The sequence below is a fragment of the Mercenaria mercenaria genome, chromosome 5 (assembly GCF_021730395.1).
Source record: "Mercenaria mercenaria strain notata chromosome 5, MADL_Memer_1, whole genome shotgun sequence".
Classification (NCBI taxonomy): Eukaryota; Metazoa; Mollusca; class Bivalvia; order Venerida; family Veneridae; genus Mercenaria; species Mercenaria mercenaria.
In genome coordinates this window covers 14,632,770-14,660,389 of record NC_069365.1, presented here as the reverse complement: position 1 = coordinate 14,660,389, position 27,620 = coordinate 14,632,770, and the positions used below count along the sequence as shown (strand labels likewise).

General features: G+C 34.5%; 1 protein-coding gene across 1 annotated transcript; it reads left to right on the top strand.

Moving 5' to 3' along the window:
* The first annotated feature begins 222 nt into the window (after positions 1-222).
* Positions 223-15,596, top strand: LOC128556881 (uncharacterized). Its single transcript, XM_053542751.1, has 5 exons — positions 223-478; positions 1,399-1,504; positions 2,206-2,277; positions 2,765-2,910; positions 13,620-15,596. Exons 1-5 carry the CDS (start codon positions 473-475, stop codon positions 13,929-13,931), a joined length of 642 nt encoding a protein of 213 aa, XP_053398726.1. The 5' UTR covers positions 223-472; the 3' UTR covers positions 13,932-15,596.
* The last annotated feature ends 12,024 nt before the right edge of the window (positions 15,597-27,620 follow it).

The window sequence follows — 27,620 nt, the reverse complement described above, 5'->3', positions numbered from 1 at the left end:
GAAGTGTAGCAAAATTCATATTATCGGATGACGATCTAACGTTCAGTGAGGTAATTTTTAAGACTGGAATAAATGATAAAAGAAAACAACAAAAACATCACGAGAGCATTCTAATACCATTGTACAACTGGCGTAATCACTTTCATTTCATTTTAGCCTGACCGTCAGGGGAGGTAACTCTAGTCACAGAGACTGTAACTTACCTTTAACAATACATATAATCCCTGTATCAGTGCAAAGTAGTAAAATTAATGCATAACCTAGGTGACTTTGGCTACATTTTTGTGTTGTTTCCTTTCTACATATGTACTATTTCATTTTGGTTGATCTGTTGAAAATTCTTTTGACATAACTGATTGGAAATATACTTTATTTTCGATTTAATTTAAACAGAAATCCTACATACATTGTACGTGCCGGACTAAGTAAGGGAAAAAAGAGAATACAAAGGAGAAAAGTGGATAAATTTGTGATGCACGTAAGTATTATATTAACAGAAATTTAAATGTGTTTTAAATTTTTCAAATTTCAGTTTATATACATATGGATAGTTTATATATTAGTATAAATGATAGATATTATGTATTTATGTAAACTTTCGGTTGATTCCGTTTACCATTAGATAAAAATTCTATAGCATTTGAAGCGTTTATTTGTCTTTTTGATAATATCTCGTCTTTCCAAATTGATTGCTTCCTTTAAAGGAGTAAAGAAAATGTAAAATAACTTTTCAATAGGAGAGCCAGACTTCTGTTGAATATATCGTCCATTGAAAGACATCAATTGGTTAATACATGGTTCTTTATATCAATCGCGGTCAAAAGTTTGTGCTACCTACCAGTCTATATGTAGTTCTCGGTATCACTGGACTTAAGTCAGAACTTATGATTGTTACAATGCTGCCGAATACAAAACAGAGCTCACCATCCGACATAATGTCTAGAGCATACTTTCTTTTGATTGTGAAATACAACAACAGCTAAACAAACCATTATTATACACTTATTAAACGGCAGCAGCATATTGAATTGAAGTGGTTAACCTATATATTACGAGAGCGTAGCCCGAGTGCCAATAGGAGTTTTAATAATCAGGTTAGGAATGTGCTCCCGTTTACTAAATTCTTTATTACATACCTAAACATAATAACGACTATTCGATTGTTTGAATCAGTTAATCATATAGATAACACGCTAAAATTATGACGTGAAAATGACGTCACTCATCCCTGGCGAGCTTTTAACCGGTTATAATGCCCGTTTCCGATTATCTGGCCTAGGTTACAGGATTGTGTCCTATGCAATTTCGTTACTACTCATAGTAAGGTATGTAATAAAACAATATACTGCTTAAATTCTTGCACGTGGTTATACTCTAAAAAATGATTGATGTTTACAGCCAGATTATGCAGGCAAAGCAGACCATGTAGGAAACAATATCGTTCTGTTACATCTCAAAAAGCCATTTAAAATCACGAAGGCTGTAAAACATGTCCGTCTGTCGGGTTTGTATAACTTTTTCTTGTTTTTCTTGTTTTATTTTGTGTAGTTTCTCAAAGATATTAACCAGGATTACGTTTTGAACACAGCCGATATTTGACTCCTTGAGGCTGCATCTTTGTAGTAGTTATACTTCAGGTAAAACCCGATAAAAAGTCCCCCTTTGTTCGTTTTACGAAAATAAATGATTCTATCACTGAAATTATCGCCGTTAGATCAAAAAGGTACCAGTTGCTGATAATTAAAGAAGATTATGGTACCTTGTTGCATTACTGGGACGATATGTTCCGATGACACTTTTTGTCTCGAGGGTAACTATTCCAGCCTCGATACTTTTTGTCTCGAGGGTAACTGTTCCAGCCTCGATACTACCTAAACAGTAATATTTACATAACCATTTGATTTGCATCACTACATCAAATGAAATTTTTTACAATAGAATAGGCACACACTGAATGTATGGCGACGAATTATCTGTAATTTGTTACGTATGCTGACAAATCTTGAACCACGATCTGACCTGGGGCATTTAGCGACTTTGATATTTACATTTGAATGCAATAGCTGTTTAAACATGCATCGCTGTTTATATTTTCATTGAAGGAAATGCATTAAGACTTTAAATATATGAGAAATAGTCACAGAAACAGAAATTAGTCCTGCAAATATATTCAGATTTAATAAATGTTATATTTTCATTCAATAGATGCAACCTACGACCGAGAGTTTCTGAAAACCGGAAAGTGCAAATTAGCTGGATTTAAAGGAAGTTCGTTAGGTACATTTATTTTTACTAATTTATATTAGCTCGATTTTGAAGAAAGATCATTTCAATCACTCTCAAGTTTTCGTCCTGAAAAAAAAAAAAAAAAAACAAAAAAAAACAGTATTGGAATTTTATGAGAAGGCGTGCTCATGACCTCGGTGGGGCTCGGGCTCGCGACATCTGCGTTGAACGGCTAACACGTTTACCTTAAGGCCACCGCCGTCCTTTTCAAATACTTTGATATTTTCACATAGATAAAGTTTTGGCATAATTTCTTCATTGACTTGACCATGATTTTTGTTCATATGCTATGCTTCATATAGCTCGTGTTTCGAATCTGCTTTATTCCAAAAATTACAAATAAAATAGTTTAAAGATACGATAATTCCGATGTTGTATCTCTTACGAACGCTATTCTACAAAGTGCCATTTTGCTACTGACTGAGTTATTACAGCTATTTCGGATTTTTTTTCTTGTTTTATTTGCAATACCCATCAGCTGACGGATACGTGAGTGAAATGCAGGTTGAACTACTTGGGGCGAGACAGTGCAGGAAACTCATTCGGTTCCTCTATGCATTTGATGTGTTGATAGGAAATCGAAACAATATTTGCGGAATAAGCGAAAATGCTGCATTTTGCACTGTGAGTACAATTTACGGTTTTAGAAATAAGTGAATAGTAAAGGGTATCGAATAACATTGATGACAAAATAGGAAGGCGGCAGCGCTTAAGTAGGTTTAAATCCGAATGTTTTCGAGAAATGAAGCATGTTTTAACCCTTACCCTAAAATTCTATAATGAACTTGTCCATCTTTCAATTTGGACAGTACCATTAACTGTTAAAAGGGATGCTTACCAAAAAGATACTGACTGAATGGCGAACAGTGCAGATCATGATCAGACTTCACAGATGTACAGGCGGATCAATGATCTACACTGGTCGTAAAGGAAGAACCAATTGTGTCAAGCATGGTAAGGGTTAAACAATCCTACTTAAGTCATGTTTTTCTTCGAATTGGTACGACTGTGTTAGTCGTATAAGTTAGAGTTGTACATGTTGTTTTATTTATCCATGTCACAGTTGCTAAATGACTTTTTACTGTCGCTGTTGTTCCATGCAATATGTTCCGTTCGGTTCTCTAACTCAGTCTTGTAACTTATCTCTCAACATGCTTTAGAAAATGAATCTTGGCGTTGTTTTACGTCTTTTAATTACCTTAAGATTTGATCCATCGGAAACATTGTATTTCTTTAAATAAAGGTTATACATCTTTTCATTATTTCAGAATTGGTATGACATAATTTCAGTTTTAGATAATTATATATAAAGAGATAGGTGACACCTAATGTTTCTCAAAAATGAAATGTCAATAAATACTTTACCGTTTCTTGTACAACACTTTTATTTCCTCTTCATAAAACCTATTTGACTTTATGAATGATGGTATTTAAAACATTGTTAACCTATTGAAAATTGCTATAGCTGTTATTTTGTAACCAACATTCAACAAGCTTATTTATCTCCAGTTTCAAAGACAAGTTCAATCAACATTTGCTTTTTGTAAGTGTGTTATTAAGCTTTATTTTATACTTAACTCCGAAAGTTTCCAAGAAGTTAAATGGTTACATGTTTGTCATCAACAAAAACAGTATAATTGCCTTGATATTTCCTAGCTGGTATCTGCTTCCTTACATATTTGTCTTGTTTTGGATTGTTGATTACAACATTGCAGATTAAGTATTATTATTATTATTATTATTATTTATTATCCTCCAATAATGAAGATTACATACACAAAACATAGCACATACATATATACAGAAACATATATAAACAGAAATACACAAATATTTACACATTTCTAAAAGCTATACGGACATTATATATCTCAGTGCTCTTTTGTTTCTTTCGTTCATACATATATCACTGAACGCCTATAAAAAGTACGGTTTTACAATCTTTTACCTTGATATTACTTGCTGTATACATACATTGAGAGCAACATTATCTAAAATTAGTCATATATAAACCATTAAACAATACATTAATACCCATTATGTTGTATGTATGGACTCTAGGCAATATCATCCACACCCCTTACCGAAAGAAAATATTAGAGGTTTAGACATTCTTGCCATTACTTAAAGACTGGTTCTCACCTTATATCATTCACATGAGGGCATTATTAATCTGTGTCATTTATAAGCCTACAATCACACAGTTGTAAAATTGCAAGCAGCATCATGAAAACCCTTACCGAAATGAAACATAAGAGTTTTAGAAACTAGTGCAATTTTACCACATCCTACCTATTACATAACACAGTTTATCATGTATATTAAAATACCTTTAAAATATTGTGCAACAACATTAAAATATTCCTCAAATAATTTATATTTTGAACATGCTCATTTGTTGCCAATACAGAGGTTAGGTCGAACAACAAGATTTTGACCTGCTCTTTGGGGCTTGATACAACCAAATGAGTATAAAAGTCTTGTCCATTCGTAAGAAAAATATACCGCTACAACTTAAGCCTATCGCCATTATTTCCTGTACAAAAACATATCTTGTGTGTTAGCAAATCAGTGACTAGTCTGTTACACTTTTGACACATTTGTAGATATTCGCGAGAATAAAACAGTCCCATGGCATTTACAACAGAAGTACAATATGGTGCTAACACCGGATTGGTCTTACTTAATTTCCATAACTCACTGCTTCCTTCAATGTTCAACATTAACTCCGTCCGAACGTCAGGGTATTTTGCAGTCAAGTTTAAAATCATATTCCATTTTGCTTGACCTATTACTGCCGCACGAAGAATATTTCTCCACTGATAATTACTTGGGAACATACCCGATAAACTATACTCTGTCAAAAAATTACACTTCTGCAATATCTTATATATATCTGGTACAAATCCATGCATTTGCATATCACAATTTAAAAAGCTGAATAGTCTCTTGTTAAATATGTCTTTTGCATTGTATTGTGTAGGAAGCCGACATAACTGTCCTAAAAATTGCAGCTTTCTGTAATTAATTTCGCAATCAATAGGATGGGAACCTATGGCCCTTTAAAGCAAAATCAGTGTTTATATTTGCGGAAAGATGTTGAACATATTTGATACAAAATCTGTGTGATCGTTCAAGCTGCAGCAGATCAGACGGAGCATAATTGTTCCAAAGCTCACATCCATACATCCCTTTCGGTATGACAATTGATCTATAGATGGAATACAACGTTGTTGGATTTAACTCATCAGCATTTAAACCACAGTTAGATATACTGAGTAGGGTACCACGTAGTTTAACACCCGCATTATACATGTTACTTTTACTGGATAGTAAACTGTCTGTGTTAATACCAAGATGAACATAGGACTCAGTTTCCAGTATCTGTTTCTCACCTAAAAACCAACGCCTTGGTATATCGCTTTTACATTTGCTTTCATTAAAAACAATTATACCACACTTATCTGGATTTTACTCGTATCGTCACCTACGCGAATAATTGTGGCAGATTTGCAGCATTCCATTGAGTCCAGCTTGTGAATACGACATGAGTACCATATCATCCGCAACTGTCGGTGAGGAAATGTTCATATTGTATATGGAGAATCCTAAATTACTGTTCTCTAATTCTTGTATAAGCCCATTTATAAATAGAAGATATAGCAAAGGCGAACTCTTCCCGCCTTGACGCGTACCCTGTCCAACACAGAACCACTCGGACCTAAATTCGTGACTTCTGACACAGCTGGTCATGTTCGTGTACAAACTGACAAATGAAAGAAAGGCCGTCGGATCAATGTTTGCTTCAATCAGTTTAAAAAGAATCGCATCATGCCAGACTCTATCGAAGGCCTGCTTTGCGTCCAAGAAGCAAACGTACAATTTACTGTGATTCTCTTTGCTGTATAAAATACTTTCCCTTAATATAAATGAAGTCATTAAACATCCTAATTTTTCTTGAAAACCACCTTGATTTTTACTTAATTTGTTAATAATGTCATCTCTGTCTAATAAAACAAGTTCGTATAATTTTAACACCACAGATGTTAATGTGATGGCTCGATAATTGTTTGGATTGTCTTTTGATTTATTTCCTCCCTTGTGAAGTGTAACAATAATACCATGTTTCATCTCATCTGGAATGTATGCCCTTCTTATCATTGCCGTGAACAAAATTGAGAGAACATTCACAATAAATGTACCACCAAACTTTAAGTGTTCATACATGATTCCGTCTGCGCCTGGTGCTTTACCAGTAGGACAAGAAGAAATAAATGATTCGATTTTCTCACAGGTAACCATCGCATCATTGTCTGGTACACAGGAACTGATGTAGTCTTGGACTGAGTTATTGACATAGGTTTTCCAACTCTGTTCATAATCCTGATTGTCTTTTGGCGTATACAGATCTTTAAAGTAAAGCCCCCACTGCTCAGTGATGAGTTCCTGGTCTCTATACACTATATCATTAAAGCGCAGGCATGCCCCAGGTGTACTGTTTGAACTTTTACGTCGTTTGTTAACCAATTTCCAAAATACCCTAGTATCAAGTTCTGCCTTTTCGTCAATCTCTTGATTAAGCCCAACCATATATTGATTTACATAGTGTCTATGGTACAATCTAAATTCACGTTTTGAGTCTTTATATTTAACGAAACACTCAGTCTCTAGTTCTCTAGGTCGACCTTGATCACACCACCGTTTCCGCAACTCTGACATAGCGCTATGAAGCTGAGATAAATGTGTATTCCAGTAAGGCTTTAAGTAACTCTTATACAACAATTTTGGAAAACATATTTCGCCATACCGTACAATATATTTGACTATCACCTTATATAACATGTCAATATCATGTTTTTGAAGATCTTCAATATTATATGCATTCAAGTCTTTTGTCATATTTAACATATTCTGAAATTTTAATATATGTTCAGCAGTAACCTTCCTCCAGTTTATTTTCACATTTTCGTTGGAAATACTTTTCCCGTGATTACAACTGTTATTCAAATGATATGGTACTCTAATATTACAAAACACAGGGCGATGTCTCGAAACATTTAAGCAGTTGTCATCTAGTATCTCACTATGACCTAAACAATCATATAATTCTTGTGGCACACAGATGAAGTCTATTAAACTTTCATGACAATTGTCATATGAAACAAATGTTGATTTTAAACCACAACAACTTTCTAAAGTGTTCACAGGCAATAAATTACTGTTTTTTATAAAACGAGAAAATAATTGCTCTCGGCCCTCTAAGCCATCGCTAGCTGTAAACTGTGCATTGAAATCACCCATGAAGTATGTATACCCTGCATGCGAATACATATTATATATATTATACAGTTTGTCAATATATGTATTATATTTATCAATTGCATGATTTTTACAAGGTAAATATACTTGGAAAAAGAATACATATTGTTTGGGTGCAACTTGTAATTGTATGCCTACAATACGATCGTCGTCAACCGATAATGGAGTGACAAAGCGATCAATGTTCTTGTTCCATAAAAATGCAACACCCCCTTTCCCTACTTTTCTTTTACTTGGGAAATTTAAATCTGAGTCAGATACAGCATGAAACTTATAAGCACTACACATGGAATCAAGAAAGTACAGGTTATGATTAAACAGCCAGTGCTCGGATATTCCACATATGTCTATATTATATTTAATCAATGTGTCACAAAGATAAGAGGCACTGGACATGATGCCTGTAGCGTTCCATGTTAATATATTAAAGTTTCTGTATCTACACGCCATTGTCTAATCTACATCAACCTCAAGGGCATCAAATCTATTCATTAACTTGATGTACCCACCACTGTTTATATCACTATGTTGAATTTTTCGTCCTTGATCATGACCCCATTTATTATCTACCTGTTGTCTGCTACTACCACGAGCACCACGTGACTTCCATGGTTTGCACGTGACACCTTTTGGCCAAAATCCCTTGTGCTGAAGAAAATGAGTATTCCCATCGTCTTCCACATTTAACCGTATTATAATACCGTCAACAGAACGTCTCAGATTAAAAATACGCACCATAGTCACATTCAGTCCCCGCCTTGATACATATGAAGATAGGCGCGATTCAGTCATAGTGTTCTTAAACCCTCCAATGAAAAATCTCCTAGATTTTTTCTTTACATGTACGGCAAAGTCATCATCATCAATAACGATATGCTCAGAATCGCTATTGTATTGTCTGTCTGTGATTCTTACGGGTATCCCATTTACCCGCGGTAGATCGGGAGTACCTATATCCGATATAATGTCAGAAAAAGTTACATTATGTTTAACCTTTTTATTCCAACTATAGTGATCACTGTTTGACTTAAATGCACTTTTAGCTGGAAAGCGTTGACTGTGCATATATTTGTGTTTATCAGCTCCAGCTGAATTGTCTGCTTGATTATCCCCGGTTGTATGAAAGTCTGTATTCGGTCCCATGGTATCAATATCGGACTCGATTATCAATGACTCAGACAGATGAGTTTCGCACCCTGTCTCAGTCAACTTATTCTCATCCATCGGTTCCGGTTCCGTCTTTGCAGAACCGTTGGTATGGAGACATATAGGATCGGAACCCTCCGTCATTTGTGTGACGTTCATGGCATTGGCGCGCTCGCCTGATTCCAATATAGTTTCCACTGATGAAAGTCTCTTATCCAGCATTCTGAAATTGTTTTCAATTGTTGTCACGTGACTCCTAGTTCCATCCAGAGAGCCAACAATCAAGCCTGCAGACTCCATGATACACTTGCTGCATTCATATATCTGTGACTTAAGTAAGTCGAGAGAATTAGCAAGGTTTCTAAAATGTTGTCGGTGTAACTCGTCTTTTGCATAAATTGTTTGCTTTAACGTTAGAAAATCTGCCTGTAATGAGGATACAGTGTCCTTAAGCAGAACCACTTCTTAATTACACTGGCACTGGGGGCATTTTGATGGGTTTTAGATGAAATCCCATCAGCAGAAGTTTGCATTGTGAGACGGAACGCCTCGCGCTACTTATCATACTTTTCAACAGCGAAAAGTCTTCACCCTCATGGACTGCAATTAAACTATATATATCATTAGCCAGTTTAATTGCTACCGGCTCTCCTTGTCGTGTGAATACTCTCCGCCGGAGATCCGCCTGAAGACCATATGGAAAGTCTTCAAATTCTCGTAGGGCATCGAACAATAAATGCCTCATATTATCAAGATCAGTTTCACTAGAGGCATAGTCTCGCACAACCCGTGAAACAAACAATGTATTTGGCAAGTCTCTGTATAACGTAACTAGTCTGTTGTACTCAAATAGATATTTATTTCCATTGTCGCTGCCTAGAATCCTGTCCGATGTCGCCACAGGTACTTTAACCTCGGTATTATCGGTTAAGTGTACTGGCTCGAGCTCATGATAACAGTTATCCATTGTCAACATTTACCTTTTCCACAAACTAATTGCACAATATCAACAAGAAAGTCAAATACGCACAATAGTCAACGATCAAGCCCTCGGGACAATTTACATTTTGTAGTAAGTCAATGAGAGAATCTCACTAAAGGGCATTTGAACAAAGAAATTCTATTGTCTTTTACTAAAACATTAATAGCTTCAAAATTGTTTATCAAGTTTAAGAAACAGTTCTACCATCATCTGCAGCATTATTCAATAAATCCTTCTATACCATTTTCACATTAATCCAAACTCTAGAAATCAGTAAATTTCCAGTTTTTAAGAAAGCCACAAAAACACAACCTTTCACACCTATTCTTCTTTAAAAAATTAACATCCTTTTATGGATGTGACAGAATACATTAACATACAACATTCAGTAGGGGAAATTTCCCGATCGGGAAATCAATTTATGTTTTCTCTACTTCCCGAATGGGAAATTGTTACAAAATGCAGTAACTTGTTTCCCGTTCGGAAACAAAATCATCAATTTTAGGCTTGTTTCCATTAAAAAACCCATTATAGCCCAATACATAAGAGTATACACGGGCTCATTAAATGAAATATGCCAAATAACACATAAATACTTTATCTAAATTTATACCGTTAAGATTTTTTATATTAATGTCTTAACAAATTTTTTATTTACTTTAATATTTTTTAATTTCAAAGCTTCCCGAACAGGAAACGTACTTCCCAATCGCGAAAGACAGATACTTATATTTACATTGAACTGTGTTCAGTCATAATTATGAACACTATACCATTCAAAAAATTGATTTCTGTATTTCATTTTGATGATGCATACTATTGCATAAATAATTTTGGGCCAGTATAATTCTAAGCAACATAATATTAAAACTAAGAGCTGCATGTGCAAGAGAATAAACTGTATACCTGTCAGAAATAAATGTTGAAGCATATGGAAATATTATATTGTTTAAGTTATCATCAAGCAGGGCAATATTACAAAGTGTTTTATTAGTATGATTCGTTTAACTTAAGTACTCTTAAGACAAGCATTTCAATATAAATCTCTCAAATGAGCTTCCCGATTTGGAAATTAAGTTTTCACTTCGGAGAACTTTGAAATTAAGTGATTAAATTAATTTTTTATTAGGATGTTTAAAACAGAATTGAACGGTAGAACTTTATATATATGTTCCAACTTTACAATGGTGTATTTCATTAAATGGTGTCCTGCTTATTCTTATGCATCGTGTCTTTTGAATGAAACAAGTCGAACAGAAAATGACTACTTCCCGAACGGGAAGCAAGTATCTATGTTTAGTATCAAGTTTCCTGTTCAAGAAGTGTAGGGAAAAACCCAGTGGTTGACATCCCGAACGGGAGTTTCCCCCATTGAACTGACATTTCTACGCAAGTAATCAATTACGCATAGTCTCCAATTGCACAGCTGCTTCATCTGTTTTAACACACAAGTCAAAGCATTCTGAAGCCTTAAAGATTGATTTTATTATTTCAAATCATATTTAATATAGTTCCACTATATTTATAAAATACTACATTTATTCCATCTGTGCGGGGTCTTTTCATTTTTTTCATAACTTTAAGGCAAATAACATTTCATCAAGAGTAAGAGTGCCTTCGCATCATCCGTTATTTTTTTTTTAATTTTGATACGGTTGTATTTTTATCAAAGCTATTTTTATCTGATTAATAAAAATTCTTTATTCAATAGAAATCTTTAAAATACTTAAATTGTTCAGGTAATATGCTTGTTTTGGTTCGTTACTTGTCTTCCCTTTACATATATGAATTTATCATTATAGTTTTCTTTCTCTGCTCTGTTCAGTTTTACATTTTGTATCACCATGTTCGATATATTGTGACGATAATCTCGATTTTCTAATTCTTTCACTCTTTTTTCTTTACGTATACAATACAATATTTCTTTATATCGCTATGTTGCACGTGTAACATCAGCCATTACAGATAAAACAAAATAAAAGAAACATACATATGTGTAGCGACAATAATAGATACTGTAGAACGTAGTGGTAGAGGACAGTAATATTCACGAATTGGTTAATTAAGTTATTTTAACATAAGGAGAATAAGATATAACACTATACATGGCTAACGCGCGATAAAATCGTGAGCTTATACATATCTCTAAATAAGGAATGTCATTTACAATAAATATTACTGTAAAAAGAGGACATGGAAAGAGTTCAGTGTTGGAAGAATTACATTTTTCAACGAGTAGGTATTAAGACATCACCAAATTTGGTCCATCGGATATGCAACTTGCATTAAACGTATGTTTTGTTTGTGTTTAACTTAACATCGACTCAGCTATAGACCATGCTTTTACTGGAGGATGTATACCTCAGGTGCCCCTCCAGGTATAATTATGCGCCCCCACCACGCCCACCCATCGGAGAAGGAGGGATATATTGTGCTCCATATTATATTGTTTGTACTTGCTATAGGCATTGTATTTACATGCTTTATGCAATAAATTGAAATTGAAATTGAATATTGTTTTGCTGGTCCCGGATGATAATTCAAGAACGCTTAAGCCTAGGATCGTGAAAGTTGATAGGGAGATTGGTTATGACCAGCAGATGAACCCCTTTTGATCTTGAGATCAGTAAGTCAAAGGTCACGGTCACAGTGACCCGGACTAATTAAACCGTTTCCGTAGGATACCTTGAGAAAGGTTTGGCCTAGGATCACAAAACGTAATAGGGAGGTTGAATTCTTCATGCGAGGAAGCCATCCAGCTGGCTTACGGAAGGTCGATGGCTCTACACAGGTATCCGCTCGTGATGAAATAATGCACGGAGGGGCACATGGAGTCTTCCTCCATCATCAAAGCTGGAAAGTCACCACATGATATAATTGAGTCGTTGCGACTCGGCCGGTCGGTCCGTGGACCAATCGGTTTCCGGTTGATAACTTGAGAATGCTTGAGCCTAGGAACTTTATAGGGAGATTGATGAAGGCAAGTAGATGACCTGTATTGATTTTGAGATCAGTAGGTGAAAGGTCAATGTCACATTGATCTAGAACAGTAGAACATTTTTTTTGCCAAATAACTAGTGAATGCTTTGGTCGAAGATCACATTTGATACGGAGGTCACTTATGACTTGTCAATAACCCATAATTATTGATTTGAGCTTGGTACGTCAAACGTACAGTGCACAGTGACCAAATGATTTCCTTGTGCAATTACTGAACGCATCAAAAGGGGAGGGGTGGGGTTGGCATTTCGTGTTCTACGAGCACTTGTTTCCTCTCAGGCGTTTGCCTGAGTAGAATGAGCAGCCTTCCATGAGTCCCCACATTAAAGAATTATACGCTCAAGCAAGGTATCACACCACCAGCGATTCGAAGGCATCGAGCTTAATAACTCGACCACGGAAGTCCCATTTTGAAAGAGGAATGAAGAGAAACATGATTTTATATTGTTTTAAATACTTAACATATATGCACTTGCTTTATCGCGAAACTCTACAATATTATTTTGTTGGTTCCATACTATGTTTACATTTATCTGCTTTAATATAATTAAATTATATATGTAGAAGGTACAGGCTGAAAGTCTACTGTTTTATGTTTTCAAAAGAATACCGACAATTCCTCTGTCTACTAGAGTGGCAATTTATGTGTCATATTTATTTTAGGTACTTGCCGAAAATCTTGATTGTTGTGACTGACTGATAGTCCACCTGAATGCTGTGTTAATACAAAATGTAGTATCTTACTTTGTGCTGTATCTATTTCAGGATCATATTTGTTGACAGTCTGTAAGCTATGGCCAGATTTTTTTGTGTTTTATTTGTTTATAATTTATTTCGGAAGTCCACTTGTAGGCTTTGAAGGCAGTTTCTGTTTTATTTATTTTAGGAGCATCTAGGAAGTCCACTTGTATGCTATGATGGCGATGATGAGCCTAGGTTGGTCGGTCTGTCTGGCCTTCGATCCCTTTCAATTCTCAGAAGCATGCTTTCCTCCACCACAATTCTATACGAAAGTGGCGAGGTACAGGGGATGGCTTGTAAAAAACGCAAAGGGACAAATGTTGATATAGCTTTAAATAAATCAGATAGTCGAAAGCAAACAATATGTGACAAGCATTTAATGGCCTACAATTTGAACATTGCGGGGTTGGGAGATGAATTTCTTTTAGAGCCAAGAATTTCTTTGTTTTGTGTGTAAGTCAGATGTTTTTTTCAGAATTTGAAGGCTAGAATTTTTATCAGATGAAACAAAAGATAATTTCCCTTTTTTTTTCTTTTAAATCGTTTTGTCATACGTACGTTAGTACACAGAAAGAACCGCAATTTCAAGTGAAATGCCTTCTATTCTGTAAGAATAAATGTGTGATTTCAACAAACTAATACATTTGTTGAGATAGATATATAATATAAACGTTTGTGAATAAAACAGAAATAATTACAGAAGTTGTCGAATCAAATAGGAGTAACTAGCCTTCTAATAAGTATACAGAAAAAAAGCATCTAGTGGTAAAATGTAAACACGTGCCCGTGGCAGAATTTTAAACTTTAAAAAGAAGAAAAAGAACGGTCATGTGTTTCTGCACTTGGAAAAGTAACATTTATCCACACAAATCAAGCGGTGTTAAAATGTTAGTTAATAGTTTTATGATTTTCCTGAACCAATGATTTTATCAGAAAATTTGTTAAAAACGTTAAACTACTTAGGGCATGGCGAAAGTATTGTTGAGCAAGACTAAATGACCTCTTTTGGGGTGTTAAAACTATGAAAAGCCGTACTCCAAAGATATTAATCCAATATATTAATTCTCAGTCTATTCTATTAATTCTATTAATTCTCTGTATACTTATAAGACTGTTTAATTCCCAAAGCACTTTGAATAATGATTGACTTCAATATAGGTTGCTCCCTTTGTTCAACAAAATATGAAATACATGTTTTAAGTGTAACAATTGATGCATTCAAACTGAGTATTTTAATAACAATTTATAAGTGATTATAGAAATAAGCCAATTACAAGAAGACTTTATTTTACTTGACATTATATTGACAATTCCCCTGTACTTGGATTCGGTGCTGTTATGTTTTCTGGTCCTATGGAATCGCGGAGTCCATTCGATATCTTTGTAATAAGAGTTCCGCTTAAGCCGGTGCTAGCTGTTGCATTTTCCATTACCTCTAATGAGAAGACTCCGAGTTTGCCTGGTTGCATTCTCTGCTTCCAAAGGATCTTATATATTTTATTACCCAAAATCCTCAAAGCTGTTATACTAGGTCAAGCACCTGCTGTCCCAACCTGACCTAAGTAGCTTAAATCCTGCAAATTCAGCATAAATATATTTTATATATGATCTTCGACTTAACTCGGTTCTGACCGGACTTTGATATTCAGTTTCAATATACGCCTTCTCAGCTTTTTCGGAAGTCTATTCCGAGGATTGTGCCAGAATAATTTGTATGTTCGATATATTGATAACGTGATGTTTTAGCTCAGCTAGTGCTCGATTCCATTTACATTTTATTTTTGCTATGTTAATAGTTGAATTATTGTAAATAATATGATTCGAGTACATTTGATCAGTTTGGGTTAACTGCAGCAATAACTGGATCCAAGTATACATTGCAACTTCACTAATCCGAACATGCTCAATCAGAGCATGTTCGCACTAGAGAAGTTCCACTGTATCCAAAATAGAATAGATGGGTTTTACAAGCTATGCGATTCAACAAATGATTTTCAATTTAGACATTTTAGCGATTAGACCCATTGCATTGTTTCAGATATGTAAAAGCGTAGACACTTCCCTTGGTCCTATAACCAATATATTGAAATATTGTTTGCTTTTAACAGATTAAATGATCTAAAACTTCTGTTTGTATGTCTGGTTTGTTTTTATTGGGTTAAACGTCATATCGACACATTTATAGGAGGATATGACTGATGGTTGAGAAAGACCCTAGGTGCCCCTACGGGCATTATTTCAGGCACGAATGGGCACTTTGGGAAGAACCATCGACTTCTGGCAAGCCAAGTGGATGGTTTCTTCACATGAAGAATTCTACGACCCATGCGATTTTTTTGTGCATGAAATGATATTCGAAAAATTTGGAACACGCATTTATTATGAACTTCAACATAATATCCATGTGAAAGGTTTAATCTTAATGATCACGGTCATATCTAGAGATCAAAGATATTAAAGGTAATCTTTATGTAGGTCTACAAAGGGGTACAAACATTCGTCATGTTAAGACGATATGTTATCTGCAAAACTCAGACCTCTAGCTTGAAAAGATAAAACCTAGGTAAGGGTAGATTTCTCGGAAGCACAGAGCACTACAAACACAGCCTCAGAGCCACATATTTGCAAAGTAGGCCCAAAAAAAGCTGTAACGGAAAAATAATACAGACGGGTTGCTTCAAAAATGCAACAAGTACATTTTAAATTTATGCAAAATATAGATAGAGGGGGGAGGAAGGGGTAAGGGATAGAACGAATGTCAAGCTTAGAAAAGGAAAGGTTAATTTTTTTACGCAATTTATCTTTCTGTATTAATGGACATTCAAAAAAACTTGGAACAAGGATCCAGCATAACCAGACGATGTGTCGAGTGCAAGACCCTGAACTCTGACCGAAAGGTCAATAGACAGATTTAGTAAGATATGTATCGTAAAATATTTAAAACTAGAGGTGCTTTTGAGAAAAGTGCATGTCTTCCACAACTGCCTTATCATCTGAATAGTAAGTCTGTCTTTGTATAGTGTTTGTGGCCTATTGGTATTCACATGCTGGAGTAACCGGTCTACAATGCTGTGTCGATAGTGGTAACTGGTCTACAATGCTGCACTGGTCTACAATGCTGTATCGGCGGTAGTGGAGTGGAGTAACCGGTCTACAATGTTGCACTGGTAGTTGTTGGTAATTATGTTCAAGGGCTATAATTCCGAAGTGTCTTGTCCGATTTGGCTATATCGAACTTGGCCGAGGTCTTATGGTCATACACATTTTGTTCAAGTTTAGTGAAGGTCGGATAAGAAATGATCGACTTAGAGTGCGGACAAGCTTTGTGACAGACAGACACACCGACACACAGGCAGGAGTAAATCAATATGTCTCCCACACCACTGTGTGGTGGGAGACATAATTAAGCAATTATTTCCTAAATCTAACATGTGACTTACATTTATGTAGTATTGCATAACATAGATAAAAAACACGGATAGTTTTGATAAAAGTGATAAAAATTGAAAATGATTTAATTATATATAGTTAATTTCAAATTTGGTTCTGTTTCATACATTATTCTCTGCTGATCTTATACCAAGAATAACCCATGAAAGTAGCTTGAAAAGCACTTATTTCCAATGGGGTCCACGACTTATTACGGTACCGATTTGTAATATGTTAAGTAAAAAATACAGATCAATGAAAAACTAATATGCGAATGAAGAAAAAACAAAACATGAAGTATTAAAGAGTGTATATTTTAGTAATACCTCAGAAGTAACATCTTTAAGTTTAAATAACAACTGAATTTAAAAGCTGCATTATAATGTCTTATGGCTTCGCTTTCCTCGATTTACCTTCTTTAACAAAAATGTGCTTTTAAAACAGATTTAAAACTTGATTTACTTTTTATATCTTTTAGGCTGTTTTGCAGAGCATTCCGTTCTGAAATTTCCTGAGAGAAGAATGTACTTGACTCAAAGAATGAAATTTTAGGAAGAACAACATTGTTTGTACTGGATCATGTCTTTATATGTATCTCAGACACTTTAGTAAAGTTTTGTTTCAAATAGTTTGGGCATTTATTGCGAAAAATATGGAATTAAAATTTTATGATTCAGATGGAGTTGCTTCGCTCTCTCAGATACTTTCAGAGTACTGATATTTTCTAAAACATCATATTTGATACTGGTTCTAGTAGGCGAGTCTTAAACAAATCTAGTTATTCTGTTTTATGAAGCTTGTAGTTTTGATTTGAACTTCCTATTTAGACCGGAATACCAAGATGAACAAGAATAATCTAAATAACATTGGGCAAGGGCGGACGCTTAGGTCATTTTTGTCTTTTGACTAAAGTACTTGAAATTTCTGTACAAAAAGTTTAGATCTACTGGGGAGGTGACCTTTTTAAGAATACCATCAACAAATGCCTCACATGTTTAAAATTATCAATAGTAAAACCAGGATAAGTAACAGAGCAATAAGTCTTATTTTGGACATATTTGGTATCAATGACTTTGCATTTAGATGTAAGAAGTGCATTACGTTTCTGAAAAAATCACTGAACATGATCCAGGGTCGGCTTCTGATGGAAAAATGTCAAACTTTGAAGTCTTGTTTGCAACATTTGTATGCCTATACAATGTATTGAGATAACTTGTCTTATGAAAACCTAAATGATTCAAAGGTTTGTTTTACGTCTTTCATTTCGTGAAATCTTGTTGAGAATTACGTCGTGCATGGTGGGATTTTTAAATAGCATTGCACACATGCCAACCAGAATAAGACAAGGCACACATACGTCTGTGTATTCACATAATCCATGTCTTATCAACATATTTCTGATTAAAAGAATTTGTTATCCCCGCCGCAAAAGCGGGTGCAGGATACAGTAATGTAGTCTGTCCGTCCGTCCGTCTGCCCTTCACACTTGTCCGAACGATAGCTTCAAAACCACTGAGGAGATGTAATAAAACATAACATAGTGATTGATGGCAACGAAGAGGAATACAGAGCGAAAGAATCATAACTTTTAACTTTAATACTTTAAAAAAATAATGTCCCTTTTTGTACTGAATTTTCCTTTGTCCATAACTCTTTCTTAGATGGCTTTTTGAATTATCTTTTTAAAACCAGATAAGGGAATGCAATGAAACCTGGGATGATTAAAGATGACAATAAGAGGAAGTACAGAGCTCATCGACCATAATTCTGTCTTGAATAAATGTTGAATTATTTCTCCTTTTATACTTTTTATTGTCTGTCCAGACATCAACATTTACATTGCTGAAAGGAATGAAATGAAACTGAATCAATGTAATGACAAAAGTGCAGATAGCATAGCACAAGAACCATCAATATGACAAAATTAGTTCTTGAATTACTTTCCATATTTCAGAAAACCTGAGGACAGAAACGTTTCAATTACTGAAGTGAGTTAAATGTGTCATCAATATAATGGTTTCAGTTTTATTTGACAAATCAGCAAATCAATGCCTTTGACCAAATGATTATGGTAATGGCTGTATGTGCAAAACCATAATTTATGCTTCCCTTATTACTGCGTTAACCCCCGTTCCACTATGAAACACAACTGCGGGGGATATGTTGTATTTGTTTTTATCATTGTATTTGTTTAGATATAAAGTTTTGCCTAACACGTTGAGTTTAGGGTAAATGCAAAATTGGCATGCCCCTAACGCCTTTGCCCCAATTTCCCTTTAAAAAGTGACTGTCCGTTTAAAGGCAGGGGTTTTTATGCCATGAATGTTGGCGCGGCTGTTAGTGTTGATACTAACCTTACTTTTTACCTTTGTTATGGCCCCATGTTTACGTCCACTGTTTATTCATCTCTTGTTTTAGCTCAACTCTCTTAACAATGTAAACAAATCAGGTATTGCAGTTTATTTATATAACTAACATGGAGTACAAAAACTTAAATGACGGGATACGATAAGACCTAAAACTGGCCCCACTAAATATGCATTTAAATAACACCTCATCATTGAAAATTACATGAATGCTTCAGTATTCATCAAGACATTGTAAACAGACGTCTCTATTGAACTTAAAAGATTGATAATTACATTTTTCCAGCAAAATAGGTCCGGCTCACAATGTGTAATTTGCGAATGAAAACAGTAAAAACTGCGCATCTTGAGTACTTTAAAGGTGACAAATAACGACAAATAAAAAAACAAAAATCTTAAAAAAAGACTACACATTTTGAAATATATAACTAAACATTACGATAGCCGTGTAATATTCACTTGAAGTCAGAACATGTGCAGAAAGACGAATGATTATTTTTGTATTTTCTTAGACTGACATGGGTGGTCATTTTATCCAACTTTCGTGTTTATCACTTTTCCGTAATCGGTCGGAAATTCTTCGGGATTACGTGATTTTAAAATTAATTCAAATGAATATCCATTTAAAGACGCGCCACAAAATAACTGTATTCTTTTGTATTTCCATGTTGGTAATTATACATGATTTGCATGAAAAATATGAGATATACAAGATTTTAGTTTCGAATTGACAGTGACATATATTAGGCCAAGACAATGTGTTTAATGTCTAAATTTTTATTGAATTAATGTAGTAATATGTACAAAAATCAGTGTATTTAGGTAAATTTCAATAACATTTTTTTCCTGCAGTGTAAGATAGTTATTCACCTATATTCTTAAAACTATGCTGAAAAGAGAAGTTTGCAGATGAAGCTGTGAAAACACATTTGTTGGGGAAGGGCCTAAATTGTCCACCCGAAAACTTGAAGTATAGCTGTATATTACCTGTATTATAAGAATGATTTTCATGAAGTTTTTGTGAGTTACAAAAATGTTGAATTCCCTATGCTTCTATTCATAAATTATAGCTTCGTTTCGGAGCATTCTTCCGAAAAAATCCCAAGATGCGCGATGGATTCGTAAGCAGTCGGAAAACATAATTTCGGTTTAAAATAAGCAAAAGGTTTTAGTTTATTTGTTGGTGATTCTTGAACATATTCGTGACTATTTGGTCAGATCCGATGCAGTGAGTCATATTTTCAGTAAATATGAAGTCTCAGCTACAAACTCTGGTTTTCATATAATACTCGTTCCGGTGTTAGTAGTGGACCTTTAAAGATCTGAATAGTACAAATGACTTGGCTTTAAACCTTTTTGAAGTCATAGTGTTAACGATTATGACCTTCTCTTTTCTTTTAAACAGTTAAATAAAGTTTTGATAGTCTAACTAATTAGGAATCTTATCATATCTGGTCCTTTAAGAAATCTCTTAAATGAAAGTAACACTGCTGTTTGCATACCGAAACTTTTGCGAAATGAACTTCATTGATAACTCCACAAGCGTAGGTTAGCTGTCCTGGAATATTCACATACAATGAAAATGTATGTACAGAGTTTAAGGATTATCTATGGTGGCATATTTTTGTCAGGAGACAGCTAGATTGCTATACTCTAAAACATTATCTTGATAAAGCGAACTTTCTCAAAAGTCTGAAGTTTCCTGGATATATCATCACGATAATTTATTATCTCGATACTTTTTCTGTTAGTGCCCACAGTTGCCGTTTATTAGCTAGACAGCAATCTACGTGCTTTCAAAATTTGTCATGAAAAGTTTTATTCAATAGCTTAAAGTTTCCTTGAAATAAAAAACATATTTAGAATAAATGATTTATTGCATGGTGACATATTTCTGCCACGAGATACCTAGGTAACTATCACGACAATATTGTAAACTTTTCAAGAAATGTGTACATTTTGTACAGTTGTATGGCACCAAACCGAACTAGAAACTCATCTACATCGAAATAAAATTAGTTGACTCTTACGATCACGCAAGAGTAAAATAATCCATACACAGGTTGTTCCATAATCACAGAGCAATGCCAACTGGATTGTAATCATCCATAGCATCATTGATAATTCAGATTAGTTTTGGTACACATGGGAAAGCGAGAAATTTGCCAAAATCCAGTGTATCATAAACTGTAAGAAACTGCTGAATATTAATATAATCTAAACTCTAAAGACAACGGATATTAGTTTATATGAATATTTAATAATTTTTGTTTGAAAATAAGATAAAGATATTGTAACGACCAAGCCATCATCATTTTACGTCCGAATATAGTTTATCCGAAATCAGTTAACTGTAATATTCGCACCTCAGTTATGTAACAAGGACGTCCTTATGCCGATACTCGGTGTGGATCAAGAGTTTAGCCTTTCCTGTACATATTTTTTGAACTTATTATGCCTTTAGATATTAAACAGACCATATTAGAGGCGAAGAAACACTATCAAGCCACCTGCTGCCAAACGTGGATGCCATTTCCGGCTAGGACTAAACTTATGCCTTACGCGCTATGACGTCATCCCCTAGATGACAACTCTGCCAAGCTTGCTGATAAATATCTGGCAGACCCTGGCACTGTCGTCAGTACCCGGTTAGAGCTTGTCCTGCTTGTCCTAACCACTACGCTTTGCCATTAGCTAAAACATCCTATGGATGTATCTCTTGCCACCAGGAAGGTACAGTAACCATACAAGGTTGCCTAGAATTTCTGGCGGGGTTTGAAAGTTTGGCAGAATTCCTTAACCTACGAAAATGCAATAAAGTTCTGAATAAAACTACAAAATCCAAGACAAGATAGAACCTAGGAACTATTATAAAGTTCCACTACCTATTTTTAGTAGACCTAGGACCCTTATTCCATAGTCCAGAACAGATTATTATAATTTACTATACAATGTAAACTTAACACAGATTCCTTTAAACCATATAGCTTTTACTCTTTTCATCCATTCCGAGAGCCAGTACCATCAACCAGATTCCCTGACATAGACCTATAGGCATGACGTGACACCGTTTTTTGTCAAGCCTGGCAGACAAAGATCTTATAATGGCTAAACCTGTACAGAATGAAAGAGAACAAACTGTAGACTATATATATGAATAAGAAAACAAGTTGTCAGAAAACCATAACTATGAACGGAGAAGACTTGAAGTCTCAAGTTTTCAAATGAAGAGACTATATGACAGATTGACCTATTATCAACCTTATGAAGAAAGTGATATAGTCTGGTACCATGGCCCTAGACGTACAAAGGGGATCAGTCCAAAATTACAAAGGCCTTGGACAGGGCCCATGGTAATTGTAAAAGGAATAAATGACTGTTTATTCTGTATACAAAAACAACATAGGACACCTACAAAGGTGGTCCATCATGACAGATTGAAGCCTAATACTAGAACAGATAAATCAACTTGGTCAAACAACATCAGCTCTTCCAAATATTGTGACAAGTATGCTTATAGCAAACCATAAGATAATAAGTTTTGTAAAATGTCAACTTTCCAGATACTATCTATTACGATATATCCCCTGTGACCGCCATCAAAAAAAATAAAAGTACTCTATCAGTACCATACAGGAACTGCCGTTCTATGTATGTCCTCAACATCCCTGAAATAGACAAAATATTGTCAAACTGTCAAACTGCTGCTACTGATAACTGCTTATACTTTTTGTATGAATTTATACATTATCTATACACGATAATAAAATATAACAGTTCATTTTGATCTTTGATCTGTTATACGAGATATACGATAAAATATACGATAAATGCAAAATCCATTATATTACATATACGGAATCTGAATAGTTCGAGTACTAGATAAACAAAAAATGAGTATTTCGAGGACAATACGTATAGAAACAGAGTACTTGACAGGATTTTGCTTTACATTATCATAATTTTGACTTTATCCTTTCCAGCCTCTTGCATTTGCTCAAAAATGCACTAGTTGTAAATGCTGTAGATTGTACCTAATTGAAATTTACTTATTTTTATCCGTTACTGTGGTCATATTTCAGAAATGAAAGAAAAAAAACTTTCTAATGTTCTAAAAGCAACAATTGAATCCTTTATATTGGTTTAGTTTCTCCGCTATCTTAAATTTTGATCTCGTAATGCATTCATATATTCAGAATTAAAGAAAAACAGTTTTAAGTCGTTTTTGTGGCTACTGTCCACAGCGTCAAAAAGAATATCAACTTTGAGATATCTACCAGTTCCAAAGACCTACCTTACAATAACCATGAAATTTGTTGTAGGCTTTCCACTAGAAAAAAAAACAAGAATATGTTGATATGCATTGCGACCAATATGCCTTAAAATCATTTTCTTGTAAATTCAGCGACACAAACAAGCAACCTAAACTTAAGTCTACGTTGTAACTAAAACAACCTAGTGTTATGAATACAAATATGCAAATTTATGGTCACATGAACCAAACAAGACCTTGAACAGTGATGATGTGATGATATTTAGTAGTTACTGTTTCAGATGTCAAGTAGACAATTAAACAAACAAAAGTGGAAACCCACAGGCCACAAAACTTAACAAAATGCAGACTCGGTTTGACTGGGCGAACTGCGTTCATAATATTTTCTTTTTTTCTTCTTCAGCTAAATTTACTTTTTAGAAAAATCTGAAACTGCTCATACAAACATAAAATAAAATGGTGTTATTTCGCCAGTTACCCTTTTTTCTTTTTCTCTCGGTTAGACAAAAGTTGTAAGTTTGTTTAACCGTAATATAAGGCAGTGCAGCACCGGCTTGCTATATGTATTTGATCTGCTTAAAAAATATGAAATCCATTCTTGTGTCTTTTGTTTTCTCGACAGTTTTTGTCATAACCTTTTAAAAAAACGCACTAATTTTACAATCTTCAAGCAGGCTAAAAGAAGGCACCCTTGCAATATCCTAATAAGTGAATGTCTGTTTGCAGATTTAATGAGTAACAACATTGAAGTATAAGTGTTGAATCAAATAAGCTATGCCCCATCAATTTAAAGCGTTGTTTCCCAAGGGTATGACATGAGACGGAGGTTTGTTGGCCGATCTCTGTTTCATTTACAGTTCATCAGACTCATGGGCGGTTTGAAAGCTGAAGGTGTGGTAACAGATTGAAACAAGGGCCATTAAAGAAAAATCAAGGACGATCCTTGTTAAGGATAGATCAGTTAGTAAGTAAAACATGTTTCTTCTAATTGGTGGTTAATGTCGAATTTATCTAACACATATAAGAATAGACATAAGATCAAATTGCATAACTCTTACACAGCATTGTACTGCATTATATAGCATTTGCATTTTGTAACATTATATTATATTATTCTAACATATACACTTAGTTAAACAAAAAATGTTTTAATGCTTGAGTCAACACATCATTTGATATCATTTTTATAGTCTTTACCAGTGATTTCTGGTGTCTGTAACTCTTTCAATAATAATTTTTTCCAAGCCAGTGGGCAGCTTCAGGGATAACTTTGTTCCAGTCAAACGACTTGCCATCAATGAGTCTATAATACCTATAAACAATGATTTCGTAAAATGTACTGTTATTACATTAGTTAGTTTTAACCTTTATATGTTATATCGACTTCGCAAAAAGTTATCAGAACTTTTTTAATTCTCGCTATATGTATGCTTCCTGGAATTTTGACTTGGGATTGTGGAGACAACCGTTAACGAGCTAGTTTGCTCATAGTAAATGTTAAAGGCTCGTTAAAGTTAGAACAAAAAAGATAATAGTTAAGTGTAGATTTCTCGGAAGCACAGAGCACCACAAACACAGCCCCAGAGCCACGCATTTGCAAAGTAGATCTGCAACAAAAAGAATCTGTAACGGAAAAACGTTTTAGACGTGTTGCTTCAAAAATCCAACAAGTACATTTTACCTTTATGCAGAATATAGAAAAAGGGGGAGGAACGGGTAGGGATAGAAAAAAGGGAGAGGGGTGAAGGGGAAAGTGGAACAAGGATGAATATTCAAAAGGGAATGCTACGTTCCTTAATCACTGTAACCCTACAACGTAAACCACAGCAGCGCAGATACTCACGTACAAAAGACAAACGCACATACACACACACACATAACTAACTTACATAGATAAACAGACAAGTAAGATATAACAACAGTGTAGGGCACCGCCCAAGACACACAGACGCACATGCATACTAACGCACATACATCAGCAGGAAAAAAAGACAATCGGGAACTGCCTTAGGTAGATTCCGGCAGCCAAAATTAAGGTGACATGATAACTTACTCATAATAAAAAAGGGGGTGCCAGTGTATCAGTGTTATTAGATGTTCTGTTCCTATTGTAATGCTAGGGAACCCCTTATGCTGGTGATGGAGAGGGTGGGGTAGGAGTAGGAAATCATTAAAGTTTTACATTATCTCTCATACACAATCTTAATTAAACTGAGTCTCTGCAATTATTGTATTTAGTTTATGTTCTGGTATGAAAATATTTAGTTAGCTTTTAATGAAGTATCATTTTGGTGTATTGTAGTTTATATCACAAATAAGAATAAAATTTTCAGGATGATACAAAGGCTATAGCAAGCTGGCTTCAAGCCAGAGAACATCTGCAACAATTTTACGGTCACCAACGGCCATAACAAGCAAACTGACCGTAAAGGATGTAGTTCGACAAGATGCAGGGAAGTACAAGTGTTGGGTCTCTAACGAGATCGTTAGCCAAGTCACTGTGGCAGTCGTAGATACTGCAAAAACAGGTGAAAATTTTGTAATGTTTGTTTTATTATTTTAAGTGTTCTACTCAAATAATTGCAAAGGAAATTGAATAATATTTGATATTTATGTAAAAGGAAACGGTTAGAACAGCCAACAAAGTTGATTATTTCAGAGAAGCGTCACCACATACAAGCATAAATAGGCAATATGATACAACCTGACAAGTTCAAGAAATTTGAATATATTTATAAATTACCTTTCAATGTCTTGATTTTGCACATTTAGATTAAGTGAAAAATTCTACTCAGTTTCAGGGAATATCACAATTTACATCTTTAGTATTTTTATCATGTTTTTTTGAAGACGTTGAAGAAAAACTGACGCAACGTTTTTCAGCAGGTCCTTAAAGACTGATACTTTTTAAATCTAATTTACATTGATTCTTGTTACCTGAGTATACGTCATTATGTCACCTATGCAAGAACGGGCTTTTAAGAATAGTTTGAAACTAGAACAGTAGTGTACATATCTGTTTACAATACCTGTTATATATGCCTGACGAAGGAAATATTTGGATATTTATGAACATGAAACTTTAACATTTATTTCTTGTATCTTGCGTCTGGGATACAGTATTACTGAACTTATTTTATGTTTACCAGGTGTACTTAATCTAGAAAGAAAAAAAGAAAAACATCAAACTTGAAGACAAACGATCTTAAGCTGTAAGTCTATAAGTCATTGAAAGCCACTCATAAATATCGTCGTTAACGTCGGAATATGCATTTTGCAAGAATTTGGGTACTTGATGTCATCCGTCTGTCAACGCTATCATTCTTGTTATGTGTATAATTACGAATGTTTACATTTTGGTCAAGGTATTAAAAGCATTTGGCAAAAGAATTTATTCGTAGGGGCTATTTTCAGTGTATTTAATACCTAACTTTTGATTTTGTTCTTGATAATTATTTAAAACAAATGTCTGAATACAAACATACCCTCTTTTTCATAATAATTCTAGCAATTTCGAAAATTTGGGATTTTTGGTGAGAAAAAAAACCCTAAAAATACTGCATTTTTTCAAAATATTCTTTTCCGTTTGTTATAGACTTTTAGTTTATAGTGTGTTATGCTAGGAAAACACTAACATAGAAACAAATATAAGCTTATTAACAATTTCTGGATGGATGTTTGTAACATGCACAGCCGAAATCATTACACTCTTTTATCATTACTAGAAAACCCTATCCACATTATCGCCTGATTAATTTGTATAGTCCAGTATGCTATACTGGTATTTTGATTACCTTGAATATTAAAAAGAGTTAATTCTTTTATATTAATATTATGAGAACAGATGCAGCAGAGTGCGCTTTAAATATACTGAAAATGATAAAAGTTAAGGGTAGTATTTCCAGAAGCACAGAGCTCCCAAAACAAACCCTTAGGCATGCATGGCAAAAACTAATTTTATTTAAAGCGAAATATGAATGGATGACTTTGTAACTCGAATTGATAAAAATTATTACAGTTTGCATTTTTAGGTAATTCTGCATACTTAATAATATTTTAGTTCCCACTTTCTTGTTGC